The 21,210-nt window shown below is 34.7% G+C and overlaps 1 protein-coding gene across 1 annotated transcript in view; it reads right to left on the reverse strand.

Annotated features, from left to right (window-relative positions):
• ADGB (androglobin) overlaps positions 1-21,210 on the reverse strand; it is a 237,711-nt gene that overhangs the window by 191,687 nt on the left and 24,814 nt on the right. Inside the window, exon 2 of the mRNA XM_011974447.1 lies at positions 4,577-4,739. Coding sequence (XP_011829837.1) covers positions 4,577-4,739 — 163 coding nt within the window. The remainder of the gene's footprint in view (positions 1-4,576; positions 4,740-21,210) is intronic.

The following is a 21,210-nucleotide window of genomic DNA, read 5'->3' on the forward strand; positions in this document are numbered from 1 at the left end:
TCAGTTCAGCTATAATTTTCATTATTTCTCATCTTCTGCTAGCATTGGGATTAATTTGTTCTAGCTTCTCTAATTATTTCAATTGCGAAGTTAGATTATTAATTAAAAATATGGACCTCTTCACGAATTTGTGTGCCATGTTTGCGCAGGAGCCATGCTTGTGCAGGAGCCATGCTTGTGCAAGGGCCATGCTTGTGCAGGGGCCATGCAAATCTTTTCTGTATCATTCCAATTTTAGTATATGCACTGCTGAAGTGAGCACTGTATACTGATTTTGAATCCTGAAACTTTGCTGAAGTTGTTTACCATCTGAAGAAGCTTTTGATCTGAGACTATGGGGTTTTCTAGATATAGAATCATGTCATCTGCAAACAGGGAGAGTTTGACTTCCTCTCTACCTATTAGGGTGCCCTTTATTCCTTTTTCTCAGCTGATTTCTCTGGCTAGAACTTCCAATACTGTGTTGAATAGGAGTGGTGAGAGAGGGCATCTTTGTCATGTGCCAGTTTTCAAGAGGAATGCTTCCAGCTCTTGTCATTCAGTATAATGTTTGCTGTGGGTTTTTCATAGATAGTTCTTTTTATTTCAAGGTATGTTCCTTCAATACCTAGTTTATTGAGAGTTTTTAACCATTTCCCACTTGCCCCCGAGAATACTCACCAGCAGTGCTTGCAGTTGCAGTGTTTATTCCAAGATAAAACACGTTTGGTATAAGAAATTCTTTCACCACCTCTAAACATCAAAGCACTGAATTCCTACATCCTGTTCAAGAAGGACAATCCTGAGCACATGATTAACCAGGTAAACCTCAGACTCCTGTTGATTAAAAGAATGCTGGAAAAGCATCACACCCCAGGGCAGCAACATCTTCAAGGTCACCCATGTTCTGATGATGCCACACATCTTCACCTGTCTGGAAGACATTTTGCCCAAAAGCCTACTACCAATATCAGGGAAATGAAATGAAATCCAAGTAATCACTGCAAAGTTTGAGGCTTGCACAACAGCAAGGACGGCAATAATATCTGGAGAGAAATACATTGTTTTTTGCAGAATGTGATGTTCCACTTTGTGTTATTCTGTGCTTTGAAATTTATCACATGAAGAAAAGTATTAAATACTGATCATCATATACATTTCTGTTACATTAATATTAGAGAGAAGTTCTGTTTAGAAATAACTCTAAGAACAGCTTTTTATGTTTTATTTTCACATTGAAAATTAGTCAGATTTGCTTCAGCCTCAAAGAGTATGTTTATGTAAAATTAAATGAATGCAGGAAGTGAGCTGCACTTTTTTGTAAATGGGAAAAGGCTTAACATCAAGGGGTGTTGAATTTTATCAAAAGTTGTTTCTGCATCTGTTGAGATAATCATGTGGCTTTTGTCTTTAGTTGTGTTTATGTGATGAATCACACTGATTGATTTGTGTCTGATGAAGCCTACTTGATCATGGTGGATTAGCTTTTTGATGTGCTGCTGGATTTGGTTGGCAAGTATTTTGTTGAGGATTTTTACATCAATGTCCAGCAAGGATACTGGCCTGAAGTTTTTTGTTGTTGTTGTGTCTCTGTCATGTTTTGTTACCAGGATGATAATATTCTCACGGAATGAGTTGGGGAGGAGTATCTCCTTCTCAATTTTTTGGAATAGTTTCTGTAAGAATGGTACCAGCTTGTCTTTGTACATCTGGTAGAATTCACATGCTTAATAAGTTTTGATGAATGATATACACTGAGTATAAAAATTAATATGGGCTCTAGATAATGATGTCTTCTTCTAGAGAGGAGAATTTTACTTCCTTTTGGCAGGCAGAGTACAAGATGTACCTGACCCAGTCAACACTGGGTTTCAGGATTTGGTAGGGCTGGTGTAAATTTGGTTTGCCCTTACTTCATACAGAATGCTTAGCTGGTCTGGTGCACTGTCTAAAAAAGCTGGAGTGTTTATCAGGGTCCCTTTACCTTGATGTTCTTAAATTTATCTCCAAAGCACCATTAAATTCGTTTTTTACTTCACCTTCAAGCTGCTGCTGTTTACTCATTTGCTCTGTGGCTTTTCCTTCATACATAGTTTAGGAGTTGAGTAAATATCTTGAAATAAAATTATATCCAAAATTTTCAGATCGCTTCTCTGCCATTAGCCCTGGGGTTTTGGTTCAAGTTTGGATTGCTTTAGCAGTCCTAGGCAATATCCTCTGTCTCTCCAGCTCAAGAAACTGACACAGGTCCCAGGACACTACTTTGTGCTTGATCCCTAATCTTCGTGTCTTGAATTAATAAATGTACTTGAGAGAGGAATAAATAAATAAATAAAGAACAAGGTGAATGTGGAACTGACCTTGTTGTGGTTCCCTTTTCCCCAGGATTTGGGTCTCCCTCATTAAGAAGTTAATGGTAATCTTTCCACATTATTTTTCTTTAGCTGTGTCCCTTATAATGACCTTACAGTAATGCATAATATATTCACAATTTGATTCACCCATCACATTCTTTAGTTCTCATCACTTAGCTAAAGAAGTGAGACCTTTCTCTGGACTTAGAGGGAAGAGTGAATTTATCTGAGGCTGATTTCCTGATGACTAGCCTCACATCTAGGGATGTGGCCTTCTGCAAAACTCCAAGGGTACTTGCTATAGTTGAATGCTTAAGGAAATTAATCTTAGTAAAATATGGATACTGCAAATCAGGGCTAAGAGCTACCATGCAACCGTTTCACGCAGATGCAATCACAAGGCTTGGACACTGTCCACGACTCACTCCAGTGGAGGAACTGCTGCTTCATGAGCCATGGGTGAGATTGTGACAGACCAGAAATGGAAAGTAAGGTTTTATTCTAGATTTTACCACTTTACATTTTGGTTTGACCTAGTGCTCTCCTACTTTTGAATGCTGAAGTGACAGAATAAGATATTGGTTAAGGTTCTCAATTGTCACATTCTAATGGATAGCCCCTGTTCACAGCAAGAGTTGGCCTAGTGCTTTTTTAAACCATGTAGTTTTATAAAGCTCCTTAGTACAAGGGCCACTAAGTAGATACTTAGTATCTACTTTGGGGTCCAATGTCAGGCAGCCTCATTTGCATATGCTGCCCCGAAATGAAATGGACATCAGGTGACCAACACACTGATGTCACACTTGCTAGTGCTCCAGTATCTCTGATTTTCCTCTAATAAATGTTCATCCGAAAGACTTGCCCTTGGTTTAATAACTCTGATAAATCCCAGTATTTGACCCCCAACCTTCCAGGGATTTGCAAAAACTTTTTCAGTCGTGTGATGAAGGAATGTTTGCTCTCCAAGCTCTCTAAAAAGTTATTTTTATATCCTATTTCAAAAATTTCAAGCACTTTTGCCTTTCCCTGTCTGTAGTTTCTCCAGACTTCAGAGTGACTCATCTCTAGAACTTTCCCAGAGTTCAACTGCTCAGCTGAGGATTTGCACACTCTATCCTTCTGATGTAAATTCTGAAGGCTAAACACACACACACCCGCACCCACACATACTCCCTCTCTCTCTTTCTCTCTCTCCATAAGTTTTGAATCACTGAAAAAAATACATAGAATATGCCAATTTTCATTTGAACCCAGAGAATTCAAAGCCCTCTGCATCTAGAATTCCCATAATCATTTTAGATGCAGTGCAAAGAATTTGTTCCCTTACATGTTGCTAATTTGGAAATTGTTTAGGTGCTAACAGAGTCAGCAACACCTTTACTGAATACCTTTTGTTAACAAATTGACCAATATGAATCATGCAATTTGTGATACAGTATTTTGTGAACAAAACATACATCCTAAGATTTACTATTTCAGAACGCTTTATGCAAAATTCAACTAAACTCTTCTGGCACTTACATTTATGTCTAGAAATTTATATTGTTTTCCATAAATACTTTTAAATGAATTATTGCGCCCAATAAGTAGATCATATTTTAAATGCCAAGTCAGACCCATAGCCTCAACTTTGAAGTCTTTAGAAATAGAGTAAACATTTTTAAATAGGCAAAATAACCTAAAGTAATATAATTGGAAAATGTAGAAATTCTACATTTTAGTGCCAATCTCAGGGACATGCGATGTTTATGTGACAAAAAGTAAAAGAAGAGCAGTGAGGATCTTTATTCACATATCTTGAGGAGATAGTAGGAGGAATACAGTTTTCATCTCACAGTAACATTTCTTTTGAAAAATTATCTTTCCTATTATCTCCAGGTCACAGCTTACAAGTCCACTGTGGATTTTCATTTTCTAAACCACTCTTTATAAATGCCTGTTTCCAAACTCTGTCCAAGGTCCACTGGCTAACTTGCCTTCTCTCTTAATTTTTCCTTTATTTCATTATGATTCTTTGGTCACATCGCTTTCTTCCAGTTTACCCAAATATGATTCACCGAAGCTCAGGTCTAAGGCTTGGAAAGACAGAGTGGGAGTGTTGGGAGGTGGGGCCAATAGACAAAAAATTTCCCTTTTGAATGGAGATTGTGGAGAAGAATGACTACCCTCTTATGTTTACAAATCTCATTCCATTATAAAACTAAAAACCAAAATGAAACCTAGTCACATTCACATCTACTTACAAATACAGGGCTTTTTCCTGTTTTGTCCTTTTCTTTTGCACCTTTGCCTGCATCCCACTTTTCTGAATTTATGTCAGCTTCACTCCACTCTGGCCAGATTGGGAATTTGCCCTTCTTTTGTTCGATAGAACCAGGTTGTACATTACTGCCAAAAAGATAGAAACTAGACAGAGACAGAGAGTGGTAGATTAGGTTTAATTAAAATCTCTGAGGTCAAATACTGGAGTAACTGCATAACATAAATCTGTCTTCTCGGCTGAGTCATACTAACTACATTTTTAATACAATCATACTTATGGCTAGGCAGCTTCTACATGTTAAGGTTCTAAAGACTGAAATAACCCCAAAGAGTTTATCACATAAACTAAAGTGGAGTCTTAGTCCCTACTTACTAAAGCAAGAATTTTTAAAAAATGATATACAGTATTATCAAATATCATAAACACAGACAACATATAGTTGATAAATAGCTATCTTCTCACACTGATATATAGAATCTTGTCTATATATCTATCAGTCTATATGTATTTTTTCAAAAATTAAATCATTTTGCATATACTTTGTATAAACCGGCTTGTACCACTTATCAGCATATTGTTAATATTTCTCATGTTCTAAATGTTTATCTAAATGCTAATTTAAGGATTGTACAAGATCCTCTTGTATGAATATACCTCATTTCATTTAACTAAGCTTCTATATTTGGAAATTTGGGGGGGTCAATTTTTAAAATTTTTAAATTTTTCACTTTCATAAACAAGACTATGGTGGTTGTTCTTACTGCAAAATCTTTGTGTACATTCACATTATTTTGTTAGGATAGATTTTAATGAGGAGACTTCCTATTCCAAAGTGTATGCATATTTAAGGTTTGTGATAGATTTTGACTAATTTTCTACTGAAAAGTTGGGCTTGTTTCCGACTTTAAATATATGTGTATTACAGTTCCCATATTACTAAACCTTGAATGCTACTTTTTGTTCATTTTCATGATTTTTAAAGTGTAAAATAGGAATATTATTCAGTTTTCAAGTTTTTAACTACTTGTGAGGCTAGAACACTGCCTATAGACCATGGGATAAGCAGTTAAAAAACCAGACTAAAATATCTATACAGCTTATATTCTAGTGGGTTCTAGATACAAATTAAATATCTTAAATTAAGTAAAATATACAATATACAGTAACACATTGCTTATCAACAAGGATACATTCTAAGATATCCATTGTTAGGCAATTTTGCTATTCTTCAAACAACAGAGTGTGCTTATACAAACCTAGTAAGCATACTACACAACAGATACAGCCTGCAACACAGCTAGGCTATATGGTGCAGTATATTGCTCCTAAGTTATAAACCTCTACAGCTGTTACTGTCCTGAATATTGCAGGCAGCTGTAACACAATGGTAAGCATCTGTGTATCTAAGCACATCTAAACATAGAAAAATACAGTGAAAATGTAGCATAAAAGTTAAAACAGAATGGTATACCTGTATAGCACACTTACCATGAGTGGAGCTTGCAGGAAGTTGCTGTTAATGAGTCAGTGATTTGAGAGTGACTGTGAAGGCCTGGGACATTACTGTATACTACTGAAGAATTTATAAATACTGTGCACTTAGGCTACATTAAATTTGTTAAAAAAAACTTCTTTCTTCAATAATAAATTAACCTTAGCTTACTAGATGTCCACTCTCATATATGAGGCTCATCAGTGACCAAAGTGTTGCTATGAGGTGTGTGATTGTATTCAAACATGAAACTCCTAAGGGGAAATATAACACAGTACAGGCGAACTGATAAGTTAAGGTACTCAATTTTTAAAACAGTGGTTAAAGAAAATGTCTATAGTAAAGTAATATTTTAATAATGAAAGAAAGTGAGGGATCAAGCTATATGACTATCCATCAAAGAATTCTTCAGATACAGGAAGGAAGGGTATTCCAGATGCAGAGGGCATCCTGACTTAGTTTAAGACTAATACGGATGTCAGTATGCCTTAAGCTGTGTGAATGGGAAGAAAAGCAATGGAAGTTGATTGCAGACAGCTACTACATGAGAAGATTGTCAAAGTTACCTAAGCCAGGGGAAGGATCTTTACTCTGAATGAGATAAGAAGCCAAAGGATGGTTCTGAGCAGGGGTCCAAAATGATGTTATTAGAATTTGATGATCATTCTTGCTGCTATGTTGAGAAAGACTAAAGGAAGAAGGGAGACAATGTAGAAGGCTTTGAATTAAGAGGAGAGAGCTAAGGGGGGGTTGGGCTGGTTTGGTAACTGAAGAGAAGGCAAGAAATAGATTCTGCGTATACTTTAAGATACAGAAAGCAGACAGAGTTGGTATTTCCTTACAGACAGAAGACCGTGATATGGAGAAAAATTGAGGCAGGGGGCATAAAACAGCAGTGCACTGATAAATGAGAGTGTGCTTTAGATGCCAAAAATACAGCCTTGAGGATACTGAGTAGGTAATTAGATGTCAGATTCTAAAGTTTGGGAGAAAAATTGGACAACAAGTGAAACTTTGAGAGTAATCAACATCTAGGTGGTATTTAAAGTCTTAAGACTGGATGAAATCATCAAGAAAATAACTACTTAAGGAAGGGGCACACCCAGGGATGCTAACAGCTGGTATAGATTGAGCAAGAACAATTCTAAATTGACCCCGACCACAATGCTGGTTCAGTGTCTTCAAAGCCTCCAACTAAGCCAGACATTTATTCTGTATTTTATGTAGCAGGAGCAAAGATTTAAAGTCCTCAGGGCAAGTCAGGGACCTAGGGCAAAAGGCAGAAATGTCTGGAACTCAGAGTTATTGGTAATTGTTAAGACTACCTACCGAGGAATATAAAAATATTTCAATACTCTAGTAATCAACGGAATTGTATTTCTGCCCTGGTACTCTATACGTAAGGGTCAGAGAGATAAGGAGGAAATAACTGTGAACACTGAGAAAAGAAAGCAGTCACTGAATGTGGTAGACAGAATAACCACCAACTCCTACTTCAAATGCATACATATCTTAGTCCCTGGAAGCTGTGGGTATGTTACCCTCCATGGAAAAAGGGAGCTTGTAGATGTGATTAAGTATGTTGACATGGAGAGATTATCCTGGATTATCTGGGGGTCCTAGTGTAACCCCCAAGAGTGCTCAAAAGTGGAAGAAGGAGTCAGAGGAGGTTAGAGGGAAAAGTGACTACTGAAGAAAGCAAAAAGGGAAAATTGCTGGGTTTGGAAGACAGAGAAAAGTGGCCACAAGCCGAGGAATGTGATCAAGTTCCAGAAGGTGGAAAGGCAAGGAAGTGGATTTTCTCATAGAGCCTACAGAAAGGAAGGCAGCCCTGCTGAAACATTGTTGGTAGCTCAGTAAGACCCATTTTGGACTTGTGACCTCGAGAATTCCAAATGAATTTATCAATGAATGTGTGTGGTTTGAAGCCATTACGTTTGTGATATTTTATTCCAGCAGCCATAAGAAACTAATATACTGAGGTAGGACAAACACAGTGGAAGGTGATACCTTGGAAACCAAGTGAAGCTCTTTTTTTTTTTTTTTTTTTTTTTTAAATGAGGACATGAGCAGGAGACCTAAACGCAGCTAACAGATCAAGCATGATAAAGTGAAAGCAACTAAATGTTGAATTTAGCAACAGGGAAATGTCTCTCAAATATCACCTACTGGAGGTGAGGGCTAGAGGAGGACTTTCCTGAACACCCTATTATAGCAAGGCACACTTCTCTGCATCATTTCATATTGCTCCATTTTTATACCACTCAATACGCTCACTAATCCTTTATGTGCTCACTGTGTGCCTCCACAAGTAGGATTTGTAAACTCTACTGTGGTAGGAACATGGGATTTTTTTGTTCATTTCCTCCATCGCCAGTAACTGGGATGGTACCTGGACAAAGTAATAAATCTATCTCTGTAACATCCATTTATATGAAATGAAACAACGAATGCCTACAATTTACATTTCTGATAATATCTAATTGAAACTCTGTCAAATTTTTATATGTAGGTAGAGATTGACCAGAGGCCTACCGATCCTGTTTCCATTTCTTTTGCAATTTGGTTAGCACTAAGTTATGTTGTATTCCAGCTTTGGGTTCATAAACATTCTGTGAGATACTTCTCCTTCTCTTCCTGCTCAATGTCTGCCTGAGTTCTATGAGGACACCTTACAAAATGGTTATAACACAAAATGAAAGGAGTCAGGAACTCTTATTCAGCACATGCAAAGCCAGCACTACATACCTGGTCACACTCTGGTATGAATGAGAAATATTCTTTGTAGTATTAAGTCAATGAGATTTGTTTTTTTTTTTTTTTTTTTGATACTATAGCATTGGCTCAAATAAAGAGTGCAATTATACTCTTAGGATTTGGATTTCCTCTTTCATATCTTTAATCATTATAAGCACTTGTATGCTATACTACAGATTATTCTTCCATTGTCCTAAACTTTCCATTTTTGGTTCTCTTGTTTGTTGTGACTTCTGCTAATATTTTGTATATTCTTTAATTATGAACTTATACTTATCAGGGTTTTCTTCTCCTCCAATCCTCTTCCTCCAAAGCAATCCTGTGTTGAGAAGATGTTCTTCCAATATAACATTGAGTTTTCTTCTGTCAGAAACCCCAAATGAATAAGGCATCCAGGAACCCATAGATAATGTAAAAACAAGTCACAAACCTACACAAGTCTCAGTGAAAAGTTAGCTTTCTTAAAATCTTTCTGTGCTTAGGTGGATTTTCTCATTTGTCTCTTTAAAGAGGATTAAACTCTCGGAAAGCTATATTTTCTTTTTTTTTTTCATTTTCCATTTTTCTTTTCTTTTCTTTTCTTTTATTATTTATTATTATTATTATACTTTAAGTTCTAGGGTACATGTGCATAACGTGCAGGTTTGTTACATATGTATACTTGTGCCATGTTGGTGTGCTGCACCCATCAACTCGTCAGCACCCATCAACTCGTCATTTACATCAGGTATAACTCCCAATGCAATCCCTCCCCCCTCCCCCCTCCCCATGATAGGCCCCAGTGTGTGATGTTCCCCTTCCCGAGTCCAAGTGATCTCATTGTTCAGTTCCCACCTATGAAAGCCATATTTTCATCTAAGGTTGGAATACTTCCTTTCCTCATTTGGGCACAAGACCATGTCCTGTATATATTGAAACAAAAGATTCCAATTTTTTAAGACTGATAGGACTTCCCTCAGAGCCATGGCACTCCAATCATCAATTTTTCTCTTCACTTCTGGATCCTGAAGATCCTTATTCTTCTTTTGTTTGTTTGTTTGTTTTTTAAGAAGCAGGGTCTCACTGTGTTGCCCAGGCTGGTCTGTAAGTCCTGAGCACAAATGATGCTCCCACCTCAACCTCCCAAGTAGCAGGGAGTGCCAACATGCCTGGATTTTATTCTTTGTATACATATTTATAAGTATTTGTATTCTTTTCTTTTTTTTATGGCCTTAGTATTTTGTCTGGCTGGCCTCTAACTCCCGGGCACAAATGATCCTTCCACCTTGGCCTCCCAAGTATATAGGACTACAAGCATGTGTGATCCTGCTCAGCTTTTCCTTTCTTTCTTTCTCTCTCTCTGTTTTTTTTTTTTGTTTGTTTGTTTTTTAGACGGAGTTTCACTCTTGTCACCCAGGCTGGAGTGCAATGGTGTGATCTCGGCTCACTGCAACTTCTGCCTCCCGGGTTCAAGCAACTCTCCTGCTTCAGCCTCCCGAGTATCTGGGACTACAGGCACCTGCCAGCATGCCCAGCTATTTTTTCTATTTTTAGTAGAGATGGAGTTTCATCATGTTGGCCAGGCTGGTCTCGAATTCCTGACCTCAGATAATCCACCTGTCTTGGCCTCCCAAAGTGCTGGGATTACAGGCATGAGCCACAGCACCTAGCCAGCTTTTTTTCTTTATAGACACATTTATAGGTATTGTTATTCTTTAAAAATATTAATCTACTATCATCCTAGAAACGAAAGTCTGAAAATTTATACATTGTTAAAGAGAGTTCCTAAGTAGCATGTAAGAATGTATTATAAAGGAGTAAGGGTGACTAGAATAGTTTTCAGGGAAAAATGAAGCTTTTTTCATAGTATTAATGGAAAAATCAAGGCATAAATTAGCATATTACAATATCTCCTACAGATAAAAAGAAATTGATGATTTTGTCCATCAAAACCAGGATAAAATTACTTCATTTGTGAAGCTCAAAATCTGAAAATCTATTTATTTAAAGGAAGATATCATTTCTTAAATATAAGGGTTTTACTAAGATTATGTTTTGCTTCTTCACTGTCAAGTGTAAGTAAATCTTCCAGCTCCCTCCTTGAAGCTATTAAGCTTTATCTCTAATTGACCTACTTTCCTTGTAATGCATCAAATATATGTCCGTCTATATTGAAGGTTACTTAAAAAGACTCTCATTAGAGATGTCTCATACTAGCCCAATAGATCACCTACAGTGTTATACATACAATGTAAACAAAGCTGAAATGCAGCTCAAGGTGAGGTATAGTGTGGACTTCAAATGACCATGTAAACTCTTGCTTTTGAAACTCTCAGCACCGTTGCCTTTGAAGTCCACTGGCAGAATATGCCCACTGCTCTAGCATAATTGGAATCTTTTAAGTATTCAAAGTGCATTATTCTGGTCTCATTAATTCTGAGAGTAAGATGATTTTTCAACATGAAAGTAATCCAGGAAGATTTAGGAACTGGCAACATGGGGAAATAAATGTTACTGAATTTAAGAAAATTCAAACCTGAAATAACTGAAAAATCAGAGTTACTCACAAAGTTAATTTATTTACATAGCAACATGCCCAGATACTAGTAAATTATTTAATTCATTAAAATTGCAAATTGTATTAAAAAGTTCAAAAACAATATATTATAAAAGTATAAGGTTAAAGGCCCTTCCACATACAATGAGTTTGAATGTTATTGAGACACCAGGAGCTTCACTAACCCTTTCAGGAGAGACTAGAAATCTGTGTATAATACAGATTTGTGGATAGTTACCATTTTTTTCAAAACAGTAAAAGTTAGTAATTTATGTAAAATCTCTACATTCCAAATGACCAATATGGGATATTCCAAAGCAAAGTGAGATTTGAAGGGAGGAAATTTTTCAAATGGCTACCAAGAGGATCGCTTTCTAGAGTAGAAATATAAAATATGAAGGTGCTCCTGGAGAAAAGAAAGCAAGCATAAATGAAAGAAGTGATCAAGACTGAAAAGCCATTGACAAATATTAGTGGACTAATTACAGAAAGAGCCTATAGGGCAGGTTGGGGCCAGAAATAGGGTAATCCCCAAGTAGGTACTGGGAAATGGATTTGAAAAGTGGCAAGCCAAGCTTAAATGTCTCTGTCTATCCTAGAAAAGAAGCTATAATTACCCTGTAAATATTAGGAGGCCAGAAATAGGCTTCATGGAGGAACAAGTGGTTAAAGTTACTGATAAATTCCTAGCTTAGGACTAAGATTGGCATAACTCCCCCCATAGTTTATGGTATATGTATCACTTTTCTATGATTTCACAGTAAAACATACAGGCTGGCCAAAAGAGAATCACTGAGGATCAAGGAAGCCCTCTACCTCCATAAGTGGCAGATAGCACTTCCAGCATAGCAGAAAAGTGTCCAACCTCTCAATGTTAAGACTTAAAACTTAAATGGGGGAAAGAGTAATATTTTAACAAATTAAAATGTTTATGGTAAATGCACCCAGTAATCAGAAAGAACTCTGCTCTTGTATTTTAACACAGTGAAATAAGCCCTATATTATATATTACACATTATTATAACTATTAATTATAATTAACTATTATTAAATAGTTAATACTATTTAGTAGCTGAATTATGTATAGGTCCTGGTGATCCCAGAGATAGGCCAGAGTTCAGGATAGAAATATTATTTGAGAGAGTTTTAAAAAGCAACTGCTTGTAAACTGATAAGGAAGTATTTCTATACTGTAACAACTAACTTGTCCTTTTCAGGAGTGCATACCAACAGCATTTCACCAATGGGTAGAAAGCTGATCATCCTAGAAGGTCATGCAAACTCATGACAGAGAACAGTATGCACAAGTTCAAAGTATCTACAAAAATAGAACTAAAAGAATAAAATTACAAAGCAAAAGAAGAAACTCAAACTATGAAAAAACCGTAAGTATATCAAATAAATAAATCACACACAAATAAAGTTTCTAAAACATTTGAGAAAAATACTCACTCAGAATGAGAAAGAATCTCACTCAACCAACAGTTCTTTTATTTCTAACAACACCTACTAAATACCTGTTCTGTGACAAGTATTCTGCTTGATAATGGGGTTACCAGCCCATAAATACAAATAGCTGCTTTTGAATTTTTCAGGAATGCAAACAGGTAGACAGATAATTTCAATATGAGATGATGTGTGCAGAGATGGATGTCTTCCCAGGTGATAAAGAGGGGGGCATTGTGCCCAGTGTGAGGCAATTTAGAGAAACTTCTTACAGAAAATAGCATCTGACATGCCTCAAAACATAACTACAAATTTTCCAAGTTAAAAAAGGCAGAAAGGGCATCACTAGGAGAAAAGAACAGCATACAAGACAGTGCAGAGGCAAGAAACAGCAGAAAACGTGCAGAGTTCTATAAGCTGTTCAGTACTATGCAAGCTTATAGTATAACGCAGGGAAGAGGAGATAAGGTTACAGAAAAACAAAAGGTAGGCATGCAGCTCCTCACTGAGGGCCTTGCTGAAGAGTTTGAACTTTGTTTTCTAGTCAATATTGACTTTGCTCATTATATAGAGATAAACATTTTATTCTTAGATATATATTATTTAATATTTACTAGTGGTTTCAAATATGAAACTTGAGGAAAATAGATATTGAAATACAACTTAAAAATGAGCACAATAATGATAATAATTCAAAACAATTTAAGGTAATTTTCATCAGATCTGAAAGTTGAACTCTTCTAGCGGAAATTCTTATATGGAGATGTTTCTAATAAAAAAATAATTTTTAACAATATAATATATAATGCCACTTATATTCAATTTGAGATTCCATATTTAATAAAAAACTTCTATCCAAACCTATGATATATTAGTTGTGAATACATGCTTGTAAATACGACTTTAAAATCTCTCATCTTAATATTTAAAAACAAATATAAAATTAAAAAAATAAGCCTGAGGAATATCACTTCCATCTTAGAGTCACAAGGACTGGATTTTTGTCACCTAAGACAACACAAAATCTGGACAAAATACATGAAATTGATTCTAAAGACATGGTTATGAAATGATGCACGTCATTGGCCCCTGAAAGATGAGAAACAAATGATGTGAGCCTTTTAACGGCCACGGCATATGGCCCTGAGAGAGTTTTCAGACTGCAAGGTAACACAGGCAAATCCCAGCATATTTCTTGCATACAGAAGGAGATGAGTGTCTGGGGGATATCTAGGTAGACTTTCAAGGACAGGATCCTAAAAGAGAGAGAGTTTCACAGATACAACTCCTGAGATCTTAAGAGTCATTCACAAATATTTAGCAAAGTACTTGTTAGCACATGTGCATGAGGAAGCTGCCCAAAGCCAGGGGAAAAAAAGTACCTGAGAGACTTTGAGGACTCATGCTGAACCAGAACTGGTATTACTGTGCCCAGCCCCACAGAACACTGGGAAAAGTATCTTGCCTCACCTAGAGAGGCAGAAGTATTTTGCCTCATTCAGAGAATTATTGCCCCTACATTAAACATAATTCTGGTTCCATGTAACAAATCTTAAAAGCAAGATATGAAAGAATCAACCTGTTTCTAAGCAACTAAATGTATCCTAGCTCAAAGCTCAAGGATATTTATAGGGCTACAAAAACATCCAGCATCCAACAAGGTAAAATCATAATGTCTGTCATAAAATAAAAAATTACCAGGCATAAAAATATAAGAACATATGACTAATGGAGAGAAAAAACAACAACAAAAACAATTGATTGACTTAAACACATAACCGACACAGGTGTCAGAATTAACTTACAATCATACTGATATAGTTATTGTATTCGGTTGGTGCAAAAGTAATTGCTGTGGCAAAAACAGCAATTACTTTTGCACCAGACTAATATCTGTATTCCATATTTTCAAAATGTTAAGTAGAGACACGGAAGATAAAAAAATGGTTGAAATACCTTAAATAAAAACTAAAATGAGAGGAAAGAAAACACACAACAAGAGTATTAATGGATTAGACATTGTAGGTGATTAATGAACTTTAGAAGATAAAAAATAATTCAAAAGAAAAAAATTGGAAATAAGCAGAGCATCAGTATATTCTGACATAAAGTAGTCGAATATAAGTGTAATTGTTGTAGCCAAGAAGGGATTAAAGACAAAAAACACTATTTGAGGAAATAATGGTCATTAAAAAATTTGCAAAAACCATAAAAATACAGATTTAAGAATTTCAATAAAACTCAAACTAGAGAAAGATGAAAAAAGCCATGCCAAATTACAACATAAGGAAGTAACTTAAAAACAGTGGTAAAAAGAAAATTTTAAAAACAGTTAAAGGAAAAAATAAACATTACATGCAGAGGAAAAAAGAAAAGAACAGCAAAGTTCTCATTAAAACATAATGCAAATGAAAAGATAATGGGCAGTATCTTTAAATAACTGAAAGATAAGAAGAAATCTGTCATACTAAAATTCTACAGCTATTGAAAATGTCTATTAAAAGCAAAAGTGACATAAAGTGCTTTATTTTCTGGCATATAAAAGCTAAAAACATTCATCAGCAGAAAATAGTTAACAGAATAAAAACATAAAAGGAGGCCTCAAGGCAGAAAAAATGATAGCAGATGGAAATATGGATCTGCCAAAAAAATAAAGAGAATTTTATTTAGTAAATACATGGCAAAATATACAAGTTATTTTATTTAAAATTATCTTTGTAATACAATTAACTGCTTACATAAATGGATGATGTAATATGAGGTTTATAATATACATAACATCAAATATATGATGATAATACCACAGTGCTTGGAGTTGATAAGTGTACAATTATAATGTTTTTTATATTCTATGTGAGTTGATATAATATCTCAAGAGGGTAGAATGTGATAAGTTATGTACTATAAACTGTACAGAAACACCCAAAATAACAAAAAAAATAGATATAGCAAAAAGTCAATACAGGAGAAAGTAGAATTTTAAAAATATAATCTATCCAGAATATAGCAGAGGAATAAAATGATAAGAACACAAGAAAGGGAGACAAAAAGAAAATGAATAGCAAAATGATAAATTTAAACAGTTTTAGCAATATTAATAATCACATTAAATGTAATTTAACCCAATATACGGAACAGAGTGTCAAATTAATTTAAATAAACAAGATCTAACTGGATTAGTTCATTCTTGCATTGCTACCAACAAACACTGAAGACTGGGTAATTTATAAAGAAAAGAGGTTTAATTGGTTTATGGTTCTGTAGGCTGTATAGGAAGCATGGTGCTGGCATCTGTTTGGCTTCCGGAAGCTTCTACTCATGGCAGAAGGCAAAGTAGTATCAGGCATGTCAGATGGCAAGAGAGGGAGTGAGAAAGAGGGGGAGGTACCACACTTTTAAAAACAACCATATTGAATGTGAATTCAGAGCAAGAACTCACTTATTAACACAAGGAAGGCACCAAGAAACTCACGAAGGACCCACTCTCATGACCCAAACACCTCACATTTTAACATGATATTTGGAAAGGACAAATGTCCAAACCATAGCACCAACTATATGTTATCTCTAGAAAACCTACTTTATAAAGATACCAATAATAAAAGAATGAAAAAATATATGCCATGCTAACGCTAAACAAAACAAACATTATAAAAAGTAGATTTCAGAAAAAAAGAATATTACCAGTAATAAGAGAATGTGATTTCATAATGACAAAAAGGAAAATTCACTGGGTGCATAAAACAATCCTAAAACTTTTTGAATTTAATAGCAGAACTTGTTAACACATGAAGCAATAACATAAGTACAACAATCAACAGGCAAATTTATAAACACAGTAAAGAATCACAATATGATTTTCTTAACAGTTGATAGAATAAGCCAATCAAAAATCAATAAGGCTATAGAAGATAAAGAATATAGAACAGTATCATCAAAATTGACCTAATTAACATTTATAAAACACTCTATCACAACAGAATATGCATTCTTTTCAAGTGCACATAGCATATTTATCAAGATAAACCATAATTTAATATATAGAATGTCTCAACAAATTTTTAAATATTCAAGTCATACAAAGTACATTCTCTGACCAAAGAGATTTATGCTAGAAAACACAAACAAAATGATCTGGAAAATTCCAAGATATTTGGAATATAAATAACACACTGTAATTAATCTACATATTAAAAAAGATATCAAAAGTTAGAAAACATTTTGAATAAAATAAAAATGAAAACATAACAAATTAAAATTTGTGGAATGCCACTAAAGCAATATATAGGGTGAAATTTAGAGGACAAAATACCTAGTCAAGTCTCAAAATACAGCAGTTTCCACCTTAAATAGGAAAAAAAAGAGCAAGTCCAAAGTAAATAAAAGTAAGTAAATAATAAGAATTAGAGCAGAAATCATTAGACTAGAAAACATAGAAACATTTTTTCTCTAAAAATAAATGTAACCAAAAATCCAGTTATTTGAGTATATAAATAATAGAGCAGATCAAAGACCACAATTTATAACAGCTCTCATCAAATTGATCCAGAATATAGGAGAGAAACATAACTATCAATATCAGAAATCAAAGAGAAGATATCACTACAGATCCCACAGACATCAAAGGGATAATAAAATTACAAATCATTCTTTATCCAAATATTTGATAACTTATAAAATTATCAATTCCATGAAATATAAAAACAATATTCACTAAAGAAGAAATAGATTGGATTGGAGATATGAATATCTCTATAGCTATTAAATAAACCAAATTGGTTATTTAAAAACCTTTCCACAAAGAAAACTCCAGACCCAGATGGCTTCACTGGTTAAGTATACTAAATATTTAAGGAAGAAATAGCACCAATTCTCCACTAACATATCCAGAAAATTGAAGAAGGAATACTTCCTTATTCATTCTATGGGCCAGCATTACCCAAAAAACAAAACCAGATAAAACATCAAAATAAAAGAGAATTGGGACCCAATATCTCTCATAAACACAGATGCAAAAATTATCTAGGCAGATCAAATAGAGCAGATCAAATACTATAATATGTGCATTAAAATACATCATGATCATTGATCATTGATACATTGATACATTGATCATTGATACATATATCATTGATTAATATATGATAAACAATTGATGTAATTCATCCTATTAACAAACTAAAAAAAATTATGATCATCTCAATATGTGGAGAAAAAACATTTGAAAACATTCCAGCAGCCAATCCTGATCTCAAAAAACAAGGAATAGAAGGCAATTCCTTTAACCTGATAAAGGACAGCTACAGAAACCTAGAACTGACATCATACTTAGTGATATAAGACTGAATGCTTTGCCCACCTAATTAGAAATAGGACAAGAGTATACATTCTCACTCACTCTATTTAATATCTTACTGAAGGCTGTAGACAGTGCATGCAGGCAAGACAAAGAAATAGAAGGAATGCAGATTGGAAATTAGAGGAAAAACTGTCTTTATTTGCAGATGACATGATTTTAACTATGTAGAAAATCTAATGGCATGTATTAAAACTTTTGTAAATGATAAGTGAGTTTAGCCATGTTTCAGGATACAAGGTAATACAGGAAAATAAATCGAACTTTTACATACTGACAAGAAGAATTCAAAATTAAAAATCAATAATAATATTTCCAATAATATAAATATATGAGATCCTTGGGAATAAATGTAATATTTTTTGTTCAAGATCAGTAGACTGAAACTATACAATTTTGGTGATAGAAATTAAATAAATTACTTAAACTAAATATATACTTAAATAAGTGAATAAACAGACCATATACATATGTTGAAAGATTCAATAGAGTTAAGACATCAATTCACCCCAAATTGACCAACAGATTTAAGATCATCTCAATCAAAATCCCAGCAGGCTTTTTTAATATAAAGAATTTGACAAGTTGATTCTAAATCTCATATGGATACATAAGGAAACTAGAATAGGCAAAACAACTTTGTCACAGGGGAAACATATTCAAAGACTAACAGTTCAAGTCTCATATTAACAGGGCAAGGTAATGGCATCAAGATACATAAACAGATCAAAGGAACAGAAAATAGTAACAAAATAGACCCACATGCATATGGACAGCTGATTTTTCAACAAAGTAACAAAACAATTCAATAGAGAAATATATTTTCAACAAATGGTGCTAAAACATTGAATATCCATAAGCAAAATAAACATCAATTTATGCTTTGCATTATTTACAAAGACAAATTCAAACATACTGAAATGTAAAACTTAAACCATAAAACTTCTAAGAGAAAACAGGAGAGAATCTTTGTGACCTAAGATATGCCAAAGATATATTGAATATAACATTAAAGACAAAATCCGTTAAGTAAAAAATTTATTTAGATTTCATCAAAATTGAAAATTTCTGCTCTTCAAAGGACACTATTAATAGAATAAAAAGACTGCCACAAACTGAGAGAAAATATTTGCAAAGTATATACTTCGTAAAAGGTTTGTACCCCTTATAGCCCAATTAAAAATTGGCAAGAGATTTGATCAGATACTCTAACAAAGAGTACATGTGAATTGTGTAGCATGCAGAAATTCTAAAATGGCCTCTCAAATAAAATCCAGTCTAATCATGAAAGCTATGAATATGACATCACATTGTTGACTATGTGATGATATATGGGATAGTTGACCTTAAGATAACAGAGATTGTCTGCGTGGATCTGATCTTATTATAAAAACATAAATGAGCTTGAAAGTGGATTCTTCCCAAAACCTCCAGGTAAGAGCCCAGCCCAGCTGATACACTGATAAGTAGCTTTGTAAAGCCCTAAAAAGAGAAACTGAGCCCACCAGAACTTCTGAGCTACAGAATTGTGAGAAAATAATGACTCATGTTTCATGTAACTAAGTTCCTGGTAATGTTTTACAGCAATAGAAAACTAATACTAATGACAAATAAACACATGAATAGGTGCTCAACATCAGTAGTATTAGGGAAATTCAAAATAAACCAAAATTAGCTACTGTTGTATACCTATTACAATGTCTAAAATTAAAAAGATAAACCATGTCAAGTGTTGAAAAGGATATGGAACAACTGGAACTTTCATATAGTGCTAGTGGCCATGTAAAATATAGAATTTTGCAAAATGGTCCAATAGTTTCTTAAAAGTTGAAACATACATAATACCATATGATATACTCATTCCACTCCTAGATAATTCAAGAAAACTGAAAGTGCATGTACATATAAAACTCATACATGAATGTGCATAGCAGCTTTGTTTGTAACAGCAAAAAACTGGAAATAGCCCAAAAGGTCCAACAGCAGGTAAATGAAAACAAAATATATCATGGAATATCCATTCAATGGGCTTTGAATATTAAAATAATTATAAGTGACAACAAGATGACAGAATAGAAGATCCCAAGAATCATCACTTCCCCCACAGAAATTCAACTTGAAACTATTAAAAGACAAGAATATCTCCCTAAATTCACCAGAGCAAAGAGGGAAAGTAGAGAAACCCATTAGGGTAGCAGAGACGTTGTGACCAGAAAGAGAAATAGTCATTTTAGACTGTTCCAGCCCCTCTCCCAAGCTGGCATAACCCCTCAAAGAGAATTTCTCTAGATCTGTGGTTTCCATGGTGATTGGAGGAAATGAGAGGTGGATGGTTGATCTCCTCCCTTTTGGAATCTTCATGGGAAGCCCACCCTGACTCCTTTCCAGGGGAGCAATTGGGTGTACCAAGAAAGCTGAACTACCCGTGAGGAACTGGGCACTAATCACAGTAACTGATGCATGGATTTTGGCAGCTACCTTGTGCTCCAGTCAGTGGGGGGGCCACAATAAAGAGACTGGCCAGTGCCATAGCACCACAGATGGCACAATCCATGGGAATGCCTAAATCCCTAGCTGGATTTTCCTGGCCTGGAAAAAAACTAAAAGATCGAGATTAATACATAGTGCTAACTTAAGTCTTCCCAAGACTAGAAAACAATGGCAGGGATGCAATATAGTTACGGTTCTAAGTTTTAAGTTCTGGTGCTCATTGTAAGTTTTTCTAAAAGAAGAAACAGTAACAGGGCAACATGTTAATTATAGTGCAGTGTTTCAGTTCTGGTGCTCAACATAAGCTCTTCCCAGGATGGAAAGTAACAGTAGAGCAGTGTTTAAGAGTCAATACTAAGTTGTAAAGGTCTAAAACCACCAAAGAACATCAGCAAAAACTGGAAGTGGCTGACTCATCAAATGCTCAGGAATCAACATAAAGATGCAATAGTTGTGAAAACTCAGGGAAATATGACACCATGAAAATAAACCAACAAAGTCCAGTAATTGACCCAGAAGAATTGAAGATCTATGACA

This window comes from Mandrillus leucophaeus, unplaced genomic scaffold (genome assembly GCF_000951045.1).
Source record: "Mandrillus leucophaeus isolate KB7577 unplaced genomic scaffold, Mleu.le_1.0 Scaffold1451, whole genome shotgun sequence".
NCBI classification, from domain to species: Eukaryota; Metazoa; Chordata; class Mammalia; order Primates; family Cercopithecidae; genus Mandrillus; species Mandrillus leucophaeus.